We start from the raw sequence: 13,064 nt of genomic DNA on the forward strand, positions 1-13,064 counted from the left end.
TATGGATGTGAGAGTTGGACTGTGAAGAAAGCTGAGCACCAAAAAATTGATGCTTTTGAACTATGGTGTTGGAGAAGACTTTTCAGAGTCCCTGGGACTGCAAGATCCAACCAGTCCATCCTAAAGGAGATCAGTCCTGGGTGTTCATTGGAAGGACTGATGCTGAAGCTGAAACTCCAGTACTTTGGCCACCTCATGCGAAGAGTTGACTCATTGGAAAAGACCCTGATGCTGGGAGGGGTTGGGGGCAGGAGGAGAAGGGGACGACAGAGGATGAGATGGCTGGATGGCATCACTGACTCGATGGACATGAGTTTGGGTAAGCTCCGGGAGTTGGTGATGGACAGGGAGGCCTGGAGTGCTGTGATTCATGGGGTTGCAAAGAGTCGGACACAACTGAGCAACTGAACTGAACTGAAGTGAAGTTTCAGTCGTATCCAACTCTTTGTGACCCTATGGAGTGTAGCCTGCCAGGCTCCTCTGTCCACGGGATTCTCCAGGCAAGAAAACCGGAGTGGGTTGCCATGCCCTCCTTCAGGCAATCTTCCCAATCCAGGGATTGAGCCTCCGTCTCCAGCAGCTCCTGCATTGCAGGCAGATTACTGCTGAGCAACCCGGGAAGCCCTTTTAGGTACATGCAAATATGTAAATAACTATTTTCCTAAACCGTTTACTCTTCATTTGTGCTCATCATACAAAGTTTTTAATTCTTTTAAGACTTTTTCTATAGTCAAATATACCAATCTTTTGTTTGTTTTTTTTACCCTTTGCTTTAATTACTAGAAAATCTTCCCCATTCATGGGTCAGATAAATATTTACATATATTTTTTCCAGCTGTCATTATACACATTAGGGTCTGTTTCTGGGTTGTGTTTCTGGTACATTGGCTCCTCCCGAGAGTCACTGTTTTAATAACTGGCTCTGAAACATATTTTTGTTCATCTAATACAGCAAGTTCCACTTTAGGCATTTCTTTTTAAGAATTTTCTTGGTTATTCTTGCCCATTTTTTCTCCCAAAGGAATCTTAAACTTGATCAAGGTTTAAAAAAGCTCTAATCCTGCTGGGCTCAATACTGTTTTCAATCACAGTGTCAAACACTTCCTAATGGTGTGTATTCCTTGATACTCACTTTTAAAGTATTTACAACAACAGCCAGGATATGGAGACAACCTCCGTGACCACTGACAGGTGAAAGGATGAGGAAGACGTGGTAGAGATATACAATGGAATACTACTCAGACACGAAAAGGAACAAAACTGGGTCATTCCTACAGGTGTGAATGGACCTAGAGTCTCTTATCCAGAGTGAAGTAAGTCAGAAAGAGAAAAAGAAATATTGTTACATTAATGCATGTTATGTAGAATCTAGGGAAATGGTACAGATGAACCTAGTTCCAGGGCAGGAATAGAGACACAGACATAGAGAATGAACACGGGGACACAGGTGAAGGGAAGCTGAGGGCGGGATGGACTGGGAGACTAGATTTGACAATAAATACACTACCCATGTGTAAAACAGATCGCTAGTGGGAACCTGCAGGACAGAACAGGGAGCTCAGCTTGGTACTCTATGATGACCTAGATGGGTGGGAGGGGATATATGTATACATATAGGTGATTCCGTTCATTATACAACAGAAACTAATAATACAACTTGGCAAAGTAATTATACTCCAGTAAAACAAATTTTAAAAAAAAATATTTTTAATAAATAAAAAATAAATATGAAAAAGGAACTACAAAAAAAAGTTTACCCAAAATTTCAGTGTTCCACGTGGCCCAGGCTCAAAGTGGGCCATCCTGTTCTGGACAGGATTAGTGTCCAAGGAGAATGAAACATTCACACACATCACAATTACCACACACACTCACACATGCATATACCACACACATACTTTGTGCACACATACACTCGAACATGTGCACATTCTCACACAGGCATGCACACACACCCACAAGGGACCACAATGCTGCCAGCTGCAGCACCTCCCCCACCACCCAACCACAAGGAACAACAAAGGACCACACAGGAAACCAGCTCAACCAGGCAGAGAGACAACGTCCCTCTCAGTCCTCCAAGAAACCTGGGAACAGAGCCGGCTGCTTAGGTCTGGACAGGCTGGACTGTGGCATGGGGAGCTCGCATTCATCCAAAAGGATGAATTTGTCCTGAATCTGTCAGGAAACTCTCTGCAAGCCTCACCTGGGCTCCTGCCTGGCCACTCACTCAGGAGACACTCTCTTTGGGTCTGACACTTATAGGGAGACAAGACGGCTCAGCTTCCCCATCGAGAAATGGTGGCATTTTCAGAGCACCTACGTTTCCCCAGAGCCTGGAGGCACCTTAGGAGCTGTCCGGTCCATGCAAAAAGCCCAGAGCAGAGACAGACACCCACATGGCAGAAGCTCAGACACCCAGATGCATCCCTGCCACAGCATCTGGGAGACACGACATGCTGGGTATGGTGGGAGAAAAAGGGATGGGGATGCAGAGACCCTACACAAATCAGGCACAGAAGGGGCTCTCTGCCACAGCCCAGCATGCAGGGGCCAACAGCTGGGCAGCAGTGAAGTGAAGCTGTCCTGGAGAGGATGCTGTAGGGACACTTGTTCAGCCACTGATGAAACCACAGCAGGAAACAGCGTCCTTGCAAAGCTAGGAGATGGGCAGAACCACACCTCCCAGACCCACTTCCCCAGGGGCCAGACACTCACTCGCTTGGTTTGCCGTGAGTCATTCGAACGGGGCTCATCTGGGTTTTCTTGCCAATCACCTGAGCCCAGGGACAAGGAGGAGCTGCTTTCTTCCTTCAGCTCCTGTCCACACTCCATTTCTCCCTCTGGGGCCGATGTTTCCTTGAGGTTGCTCTGAGAACCTACAAAGGCAGATGCACATGGGTCACATCTCAGAAAAACAAGTAAATGTTCCAAGGGAAAACCTGGACTCCTCCCATGACCGCTGTTCAAAATTAGTCCTCTCCCCACTCAAGGTGCTGTTTTGGCTACAGTGAGCCAAGCCTGGTACAATTTCCGCTGTCGGGTGGGCAAGAGTGTACACCATGCGAAATGCCAGGCTGGATGAAGCACAAGCTGGGAACAAGACTGCTGGGAGAAATACAAATAACCTCAGATATGCAGATGACACCACCCTTACTTATGGCAGAAAGTGAAGAAGAACTAAAGAGCCTCTTGATGAAAGTGAAAGAGAAGAGTGAAGAAGTTGGCTTAAAACTCAATATGCAGATAACTAAGATCATGGCAACTGGTCCCATCACTTCATGGGAAATAGATGGGGACACAGTGGAAACAGTGACAGACTTTATTTTTGGGGGGCTCCAAAATCACTGCAAATGGTGACTGCAGCCATGAAATTAAAAGACACTTGCTCCTTGGAAGAAAAGCCATGAACAACCTAGACAGCATATTAAGAAGCAGAGACATTACTTTGCCAAAAGAGGTCCGCCTAGTCAAAGCTATGGTTTTCCTAGTAGTTAGGTATGGATGTGAGAGTTGGACCATAAAGAAAATTGAATGCCAAAGAACTGATGTTTTTAAGCTGTGGTGTTCAAGAATACTCTTGAGAGTTCCTTGGACTGCAAGGAGATCCAACCAGTCCATCCTAAAGGAAATCAGTCCTGAATATTCATTGGAAGCACTGATGCTGAAGCTGAAACTCCAGTACTCTGGCCACCTGAGGCAAACTGACTCATTTGAAAAGACTCTGATGCTGGGAAAGTTTGAAGACAGAAGGAGAAGGGGGTGACAGAGGATGAGATGGTTGAATGGCATCACTGACTCTATGGACATGAGCCTGAGCAAGTTTCGGAGTTGGTGATGGACAGGGAAGCCGGGCGTGCTGCAGTCCGTGGGGTTGCAAAGAGTTGGACATGACTGAGTGACTTAACTGAACTGAACAAATATATTAAACATCTACAAACATCTAAGGTTCATCTACAAATGAAACTTAAGGCAAAAGAACCAAATAAAACTGGGAGGATATTTGTAATACATAACAGCCTGGGGCCACTGTCCTTTGATAAACTGTGGGCATGCTGACCTCCTCTCTCTTCCACCAGCCTCCACTGCAGGGGGTGGGGCCCCCATTAGACTGATCCAATCAGAACCTGGCATTTCTCCAGTTCCAGTCATTGGCAGAAGTACAGCAGGGGTCCAGGGCTGGTTACTGGCATTTCTGACCCATCAACTCCTTCCTTCTAGTCAGACAAACAGACCCTGTGCTTGGAATCAACTAGTTTGCCTCCATGAAGGCAGCAGCCTGAGGACAAAGCAGGGCCGCCGGGACCTGAGACAGATGCAGAGCTGTGCAGAGACCTGACTCCCTCAGTCTGGAAATGAGTGTGTGAGGCCCAGTGCACGCATCCTGCTGAGGAAGCAGGGAGCTGGGTGTCCGGTCATCTCCAATACAAACAGCCCCAGTGACTGAAAAATCAATAAGAATAACTTTAAAAAAAGGGAATTCCCCAAAGAAAACAGGCAGTTCAAAGAAAAGGAATTATAAGTGAGCTCTTAACCTTTGAGAAGACACTTATTTACCCTACCAATCAAGGAAGTAGCAATAAAACCCAAGAGGTACCCCCTTCGATCAATCTGACTGGCCCAAAGCTAGACACACTGGTGTGGCTGGAGATGAAACCTCAAAGAGCCTGCAGAGGAGAGGCTGGGGGAAGCCTTGTGGACTTGAAGGTTTCCATTGTAAACACACAAGGCTGCTCCTTGGAGCTTGTCCTTGAGACACACTGGCACCAGGGACAGACCCCCTTGCCAGCATCCGGCCCAGCCATGTGCATTTATGGCAGAACAGGAGTCCAGGAGAGGACTGGCTCCTGCGTGGCAGAGGTGAGGCCAGTCTCACTAGAGGCCATGGCACAGTGCCACATGATGGAAGCAGGGCGCATTAGTTTTCCACCACGTGGAGGAAACATCTGGAAGGTGACACACCAAACAGTTAAGTGTTGTGTTCATAAGGGTGTGAAGGATCTGGGCTGGGGGTAAGCTGAGGGGGTTACCATTTTTCATATCCTCCAGTCGTAACATATGGGTTATTCATACCAGCATGTATTACTTCTACACTTATCAATATAAAAAGGAAACTAGCCGGATTCAGTAAGAGCAAAACTTAAGAATCTCTTCTGAGCACTCTGCATGTTAACCTATCAAGTACTCACAGCCACGCTGTGACCTTCTCAGGCCCCCAGTTGGCAAGGTGGGGAGCAGGATTTGAATCCAGGCTCAGAGGCCAGGATAGGCCCTGGGGACAGTGACATGACCACCGTCCTTTCCCCAGGACTGCGGCTGAACCGGAGAAAATTCCTGTCCCTGCCTCATGAAGTATGGGCTCACCGGGTGCATGCACATTAGGCAGCATGACCCACCCTGAAGCATCCCTGCAGACGGATGGGAACAGACACACAGGTGTCCAGACAGTGCTAAGGGAGTCAGATCCCCAAATCTGGTTAATGGCTGATCAACCCATGAATGGGGGAGGAGGGCAGGGACCTCACAGGCAACCTGAACTCACTGCTACAGAAATAGTTCAACCTAAATCAGTCAGCTGCACAGACTCCACTTCTGGGCTCCCAAATGAACCCCAGCAGCAGCTCTGAGTCTGCTTCCCCCACCCTCCCACAGCAATCCCCACCCCTCCCTGCAGCTGCCTTGTCCTGAAGGCTAAAGAAAATTCCACATACCTCAAGCTTTCATATAAGGTTCCCTACAGCAGTCAGCAGAGCAGTCAAAGTCACAGGGACAGAAAGTAGGATGCCAGATGCCAGGGGTTGGGGTTGGGGGAGGGAGGTTACTGTCTAATGGGGACAGAGTTTCTGTGTGAAAACAGGAAGAAGTTCTAGAGATGGATGGTGGTGACTGGTTGCACAACAATGTGAATGAGCCTAATGCCACTCAACTGTGTCAACTGAAAAAAAATATTCATAACCTTAAAGTTCCCTGGTGGTCCAGTGGTTAAGAATTCACCTTGCAATGCAGGGGATGCAGGTTCTATTCCTGGTTGGGGAAGGAAGATCCCCATGTGCGTTGGAGCAACTAAGCCCACACCACAACTACTGAGCCTGACACAGCCAAATAAATAAATAATCTAAAAAATAAAAAAAATACTCTAACCTAAATATTGAGAGTTATGTGTTTTATTCAGTGGGAATTCTTAGGACTTCAAGCCCCTGAGACAGGATCTCAAGTTGTCCCACGAGAACTGCTCCAAGGAGGCAAGGGGAGGAGCCAGGTGACACAGAAGCTTTGCAACAAAGGGCAGGGAGCCTCAACATCAAAAGATTATTGCTAATTAAAGAAAACCAGGTAACCCAAGTTAAGAAATTTAGCACTTTTCTATGTATGGGAAGATGCAAATATCTGGGCTCACTGAAATCATTCATTTGATAGGTGACTCAGCTATCTGGGGCCAGTATCTTGTTTTCACATCCAGAGTTCCTCAGGGCTCACCGCAGGGAGTGGCTACAGTCTGATGGCTGCTGTTGCTGCTGCTTCTAAGTCGCTTCAGTCCTGTCCGATGATGGCTGCTAGGTAGCAGGTATTCTTTCCTTCCTGGGTTCCCTCAGGGCTCACCAGCTCACCATTCACAGTGGCTGCAACTGCTGGTGACTGTGACTTCTTTATTTATGTCAGGAAATATTCCAGTCATATTTCTCAATTGTCCACTTAAAATATGTTTAAATTGGTAAATTTTGTGCATCAATGCAAATAATAACCAATCTATAATAAGGAATTGTTGTTGTTCAGTCACTACGTTGTGTGCAACTATTCTGTGACCCCATGGACTATAGCTTGCCAGGCTCCGCTGTCCATGGGATCTCCCAGGCAAGGATACTGGAGTGAGTTGCCATTTCCTTCCCCAGGGGACCTTCTCTTCCCAACCCAGGGATTGTGAATCCATGTCTCCTGCAATGGCAGGTGGATCCTTTACCACTGAGCCACCAGGGAAGCCCTCTAGAAGAGAGTTTTATTCAAGCAAAACTAAGGACTACAGCCCAGGTGGCAGCCTCTCAATAGTTCTGAGGAACTGCTCTGCTGAAGCCTGGTCTTCAGTTTTACACCTTGTCAGAACAAAGGACATACACCAAATATGAGAGGGGACATCCGTGAAGGAGGTTATCATGTACACAGCAAGTCAGCATGACCCCGGTGTCTGTAAAGGGAACCTCAAGTTTGTGGGCATTGTTGACGTGGACACCACAGCACAGGGGGCATTGATCCCTATCTTCAAAGCATTCTTCCTAACAGTTAAAGCACATGTGTGAGGCATGTTTAACAGGCCATGAGTCAGGCTGTTCCTGTTCACACAGAGTTCAGGCTGAATCATGCATAAGCTGCAATGACTTCCCCATATCTCAGTTTGTGATCATCTCTCCCATCACTTGTTTTTAAATATTTTATCACACTTAAAAAACATTAAAACCACTACATAGAACAATGCAGTTCTCCCAGCCCACCCACTCCTCCCACCACCTGACAGTCCCTGGGTCAGGTGTGGTGGGCATTGAAGGGGAGCAGAATTTCCCACCTCAAAACAAGCTACTTTAGCACCCAGGGTTATTTCCTGCTGAAGGCAATGAAAACTCAGCAGATTTAAGAAAAGCTCTTGAACTCCCTCATAGTGTTTTAAATTTACATCAGAAAGGGGGTCTATAACAGGAAGAGGGCCATTACTATAGACAGCTTTTAACCAAGAAACTTATCTACATAATAGAGCAACCTCTAGTTTCCAAAAATCTCCTCTGCCTCTCTGTGAAAATCTCTCTTCTTTGCAGCCCCAGATCCTAGCAGGCTCCTTAAGTCAGGATGTTATAGAAGCTCTAATTACCTGGCTGCCTTCAGGGTCTCAAATTTTTATGGGGCTCCTATACATATGAAATGTGAATCTGTCTCTTATCAATTTAATTGTTGAACAGCCAAAGAATTTAGGAGGGAAGAGGGAGATGTTCTGCTCCCTTGCAGCACAAATTCGACAGCCAGTGCAGGCAGCCACAGAAACCAAGTGTGGCCACATCTTTGGACCCACGAGTGGTGGCAGGCAGGTGGCTCTTTCTCTCACCAGTGAGCCCTCCACAGTCACACCCGAACCCCAGGGGCTGACCCTCTCCCACGGCGGCTGCCTCTGGAGCTTCCCTAGTGGCTCTCAACCCTTCCCAGACTCCTGTGGGGTCTCGGGCTGCTTATCTTGTTGTTTTCTATTATAAAAACATCAACAAGAAAAACTTGGAAATGCAGAAAATATAAGGAAAAATACATTTCCCAGAAACCACCTCCCTTCTGTTAGGTAGTTAGAATAGGGAAAAGGAGTCCAAAATAGCGGTGGCTAAAAGACAAAGGAAGGGAAAAGCCCACGAAAATAGAACAGAGGAAGGTCAAAGGAAGGTCCGAGAACCAGAGTGAGGACTTCAGGTAGAACAGCACTCCTGGCCAAGCGCAATTTGCATAGGACAGGCCCAGGGGGAAGGAAAAAAACATAAAAAGAGGAGCCAAAGGGCTCTCGCTCTCTCTCTCCCGCGCGATGGGGCGTTCTTCTCTTCGCGTCTTTGGATCAACGTGCCCTCACACCTCGAAGATGGTTTTTCCTATCTTCTAAATAAAATAGAGCTGTAACACTGAGCTCTGACACTGACTTCTCTACGAGCTATAACACAGTCCGTTCGAGACCTGAGAGCTATACGGTCTGTCCAAGACCCGAGAGCTGTGACCCGCTGAGGGGGCTTTAATGTCCCTCACTCCAAATCTTTGTTGTGACGAGACAAAGAACCAAGGAGCATACACTCGCCTGATACTTCCAAAAAATAATCTTTTAGCACTCAAGGAGGAAGTCCCACTTGGATACCCGGGGGCACCTGTCGGAACAGTGGGGAACTGGGGTGGGGGAGGGCCTCCTGACCACCCACTACCCCTGCCCTGTTAGACCTACTGACATTGGAAATCCTCCACGGTAGACTAGATGCACATGACCCTTGGCAAAAGCCAGCCACCCTCCACCTATGGCCAGGGCGGCCTGGAACTCTCCACACACTCTCCTTTTGAGGCAGAAATTGTTAGACAGTATAAGACTTTGAGACCTCAGTTTCTTTTTTTAATTTCATTTCAATTTTTCTCTTCTCAAGTATGCATCTCACTCTTTGTTCCAATTTCCAGGCATTCAGAGGAATGCCTCCCTGGTCTGGAGGGTCATAAAACCTTCAGATCCAGGACAAGACAATCATTAACTGCGGTCCAGTTTATGAAGGAGAAAAACTCCAGGTAGACAATTAGCTCGTAAACATACATCTAGCCCCTAAATAATGGTCTGGGCTCTTGAGAAAGGGTTGAGGGATGGTGCCGAAATGTCTGGAAAAACTGAGAAACTGGGGGATCCAAGAAAGCTATAAAAATGACAAACTGGACACTGGGCCGTTTAACCTAATTGATCAGAAAGGACGTATATTAAAGTCACGAGTCGACAAAAAATGTACAGATCAATACTAGTAAAGATATGAAACTGCTGCAATCCTCGCCTTTTGGGAGGTTCTTCACCCCCTCTCAATGTCTATGCTGAAGGCTTTGCATCTCTGTCTTCTAAAAATAAACTTTGCCTGTATGATTTCGCTAGTTTGCAGAATTCATTCTTTAGCTCCATGAACAGAACTTGGGTTTCATGTTTCACTTTCACGTCCTGATCTGGGCGGCCTCACATTCCCCTCAGATTCAGTCGTCCTGGGTACCTCCAGGAAGCTGCACCACAGCTTCTGGCTCCAAGCTCTGCTCAAGTTCGCGAGGAACTTGCACCCGCAGCACCAGAGGGAGGCCAGTGTCCAGGATGCCCAGAGCTCCCGGCCTGGCAGACCTACAAATGGCTAAAAGGTGGAGATAATCCCTTCAGCAGCCAAGCCTCCTAGCAGTGTGGTTTCAGTTTCCATTCCTGTATGTATGGAAGAGGCTTGGCTGGGTGAGAGAAGCAGAGAAGCCGGCAGGAAGTGGGTGGGGGACAGAAGAAGGAAACTGACAATCTCATTCAACACCCAGGTCCTCAGCCCTACTGTGTGCCCTACACGAGTGACCACGGCCCAGCTCCTCCCCTCCCACCCCCAGCGATGGGTGAGGGACCACCCCCAGTGACCCAGCCCTAAGGTAAACGGCCCTTTAGCACTAATGGCACTTTAGCACAGTGCTCACCGAGGATAAACCGGCAGCTTAGAAGCCAACCAGCTCCCAAAAGCTCTCAAAGCCTTTGCCCCTGGAACTGGCAGAGATGCCAAGCATCTCAGAGGTACGGACTGTCCACTTTGGTAGTGACCAAGCCCTTCTAAGGGCAGGGGCTCCAGAATGACCTCTGACTGTGCCAAGGTGGACGGCTGTCTTGCCTGCTCTCCCTACCTGCCTGGACACGCAAGACCCTAGAAGATGACCTAGTGTTCGCAGACAAGGCTTTTTTTCCCCTGTTTTATGTTGGAAAACACACCAGTTGCTCTTAGCAGCCCCGTGAAAGCCCCTTGCACAAAATTGAAGGGAGGCCAGGAGGAATGAGCTTTCCTGTTGACTCTCCCAAAGGGGTGAGTCTCAGGAGGTGCCAGCCACAGGACTTGAGACTCAGATGAAGCCCTGATTTTCTCCTGTTAATCCATCTCATGTCAATTTAATTCTTAGACAAGCCAAGAGGACCTAGAAGGGAAGAGGAAAACTTCCCCAACGATGCTAAGGCCAACAAGACCTCAACCACAGCTTCCTTCTAGGGAACTGGCTCTGGCTCCTGAGTTCAAAATCTTTTCTCTACCAGTTGCTAGCTGCATGACTGTGAATAGTTACTTAACCTCTCCTTTTGCTTCACTCTTGGCATTTGTAAAATGGGGATTGATGATAGCTCCTCCCTCAATATTTAGCATAGCACTGGGCAAATCACAGGTTAGCTGATAGGTATTGGTTTTATTTGTGCTTTTAGTTTCTGAGGTCCCAAAGACCCCTCCTCCCAAGACCCCCTAGTCAGGCATATGTTCTAGTAACCAGGGGTGGGGAGCTCTGGAAGGTGGGAAATTACAACTGGATACCAAAACTTCAGCCATGCCATGCCATGATTCAACATCTGGACCAGGAATTGATCAGAGTGAACACCTGGCTGCCCACCAAGCTCCTCCCAAATTATTAGCAACAAGAAAAATCAATAAGAAAAGCAACAACAAAAAGTGCAACAAAAAGTGGCCACCTCTCCATACCTCTCACAGTCCAAAGAGTGCATCTGTAACAGGAGCACTTTGTACAAATGCAGCCGAAACAGAACCAATTAAAAGAACTGGGGGGCGTCTATCTCACCCCTGATTCAAACTGCACCTTCTTCAGTTCACTCAGCAATTATTTATTGAGCACCTGCTGTGTTCCAGGCAACATACGGGAGACTTGGGAAAAAGCAGTGAATGAGACAGCAAAGGTCTCTGAAGATCCACCATGGTGTCATCCAAGTGCTACTGAGACAAATAGCCTGGGGAAGTGCAGTTCGGAGTGAAGGGGCAGGGCAGGCACAGTTTGCAACTGGGTGGTCAGAGTGGGCCTCCAGAAGAGGAGACACCTGAGCAAAGATTGGAAGGCAGGGATAGGGGAAGCTGTGCTGCCCTCTAAGACAAGGTGTGTTCCAGTCGAGGGACCAGGCAGTGCAAAGGTCCTGTGGTCAGAGCATGTCTAGCGTGTACTAGAAGGAACAGGGAGACAGTCCAATGTCCCAGGCATCAAGAGAATCAAGGACCCACCAGAGTCAGCAGGTGAGGGCCACCTGACACGGGTCCTCCTTCATGCGCCCATGAGCCCCCCCTCATCAGGAAGGCGCCTGTGCAAGCTGCGGGGGCCCCTCCTCCACCAGGGGGGCCTGGGATGCCACTTTATACAGCATCCTCTGAAAACCGGTAAGATCCCTCAGCTCAGCCCAACACTTGCCATTCCCTAAGGAGAAAGGAAGCTCCAAGTTCTCTCCAAGAAATGAAACTGAAATTCTTTAAAAAGTGACAGATGCTTTCAGCAAAGGACTGGATAAAACTGTATTTCTAAGGAAAGTGTTTCCGCTAGAAGCAGTTCTCTATCACAGAAGACCTGCTAGCCTAGGCTGCCTGCTGGTCAAGGTCTCCACTTCTAGGGATGGAAGAGGGACTGAGCTAACAGCCCTCCCCACCACCTGCACCAGGCTCCCAGCCCCATCGGGGCCTTACCTGGTACTCCTTCGGGGGCTGCAGGAAACAGCTTCTGTCCACACTCGCTGCAGAACTTCGGGGCTTCCTCTTTGGAGATATGCCGACAGGAAGGACACTCCATACTTCCAGGGAGAGGAATTCCTGGGGCTGGCATGCTTCTGTCAATCTGGAAGCTAGAGGCTTGAGGCTGCCAGCTTTATACCCCGCCACCTGTCACATGACCACAGCCTTGCTTCAGTTTCATTTTCTGAGAAAGTGCAATTGTTGCAGGAAAGGGGACTGCTTCCAGGGCCCAAAACTGGGCTCTTGTCTAACACTCGGAAATGAATTGTCTGAGAAGACACATGTGCTGACAGAGCAAGAGATTTTATTGGGAAAGGGCACCCGGTGGAGAGCAGGAGGGTGAGGGAACCCAGAACTGCTCTGCCACGTGGCTCACAGTCTCGGGTTTTATGGTGATGGGATTAGTTTCCAGGTGGCTTTGGCCAATCATTCTAATTCAGAGTCTTTCCCAGTGGCGCACGCATCGCTCAGCCAAGATGGATGCTAGCGAGAGGGATTCTGGGAAGTGGACGGACACGCGGTGTCTCCTTTCGACCTTTCCTGAACTCTTCCGGATGGTGGTGGCTTATTAGTTCCATATTCCTTCCCAGGATCTCCTGTCATAAAACAACTCATGGGAATGGTTACGATGATGCCTGACCAGGGTGGGCAGTTTCAATCAGTGTGCTTCCCCTAACAACTCCCCCTCTGAGAGATTTCATACTTAAGATACTTCTTGGGAAATGGGGCAGAGGTCTCTTTTCTTCTGTAACTTCTTCCTGCTGTGCATGGGCGTAGGCCTGCCTAGCAGAGTAGAAGTCTCTCTCTACCTAA

The 13,064-nt window shown here is 48.2% G+C and overlaps 1 protein-coding gene across 1 annotated transcript in view; it reads right to left on the minus strand.

The window, feature by feature from the left end:
• LOC133057717 (E3 ubiquitin-protein ligase RNF213-like) overlaps positions 1-12,420 on the minus strand; it is a 121,061-nt gene extending 108,641 nt beyond the window's left edge. The window contains exons 1-2 of the mRNA XM_061144570.1: positions 12,207-12,420; positions 2,719-2,879 (exon numbers count right to left, since the gene is read on the minus strand). Of these exons, the coding sequence (XP_061000553.1) occupies positions 2,719-2,879; positions 12,207-12,342 (297 nt within the window). The 5' untranslated portion in view covers positions 12,343-12,420. The remainder of the gene's footprint in view (positions 1-2,718; positions 2,880-12,206) is intronic.
• Positions 12,421-13,064: the final 644 nt, after the last annotated feature.

Source organism: Dama dama, chromosome 5 (assembly GCF_033118175.1).
Source record: "Dama dama isolate Ldn47 chromosome 5, ASM3311817v1, whole genome shotgun sequence".
Classification (NCBI taxonomy): domain Eukaryota; kingdom Metazoa; phylum Chordata; class Mammalia; order Artiodactyla; family Cervidae; genus Dama; species Dama dama.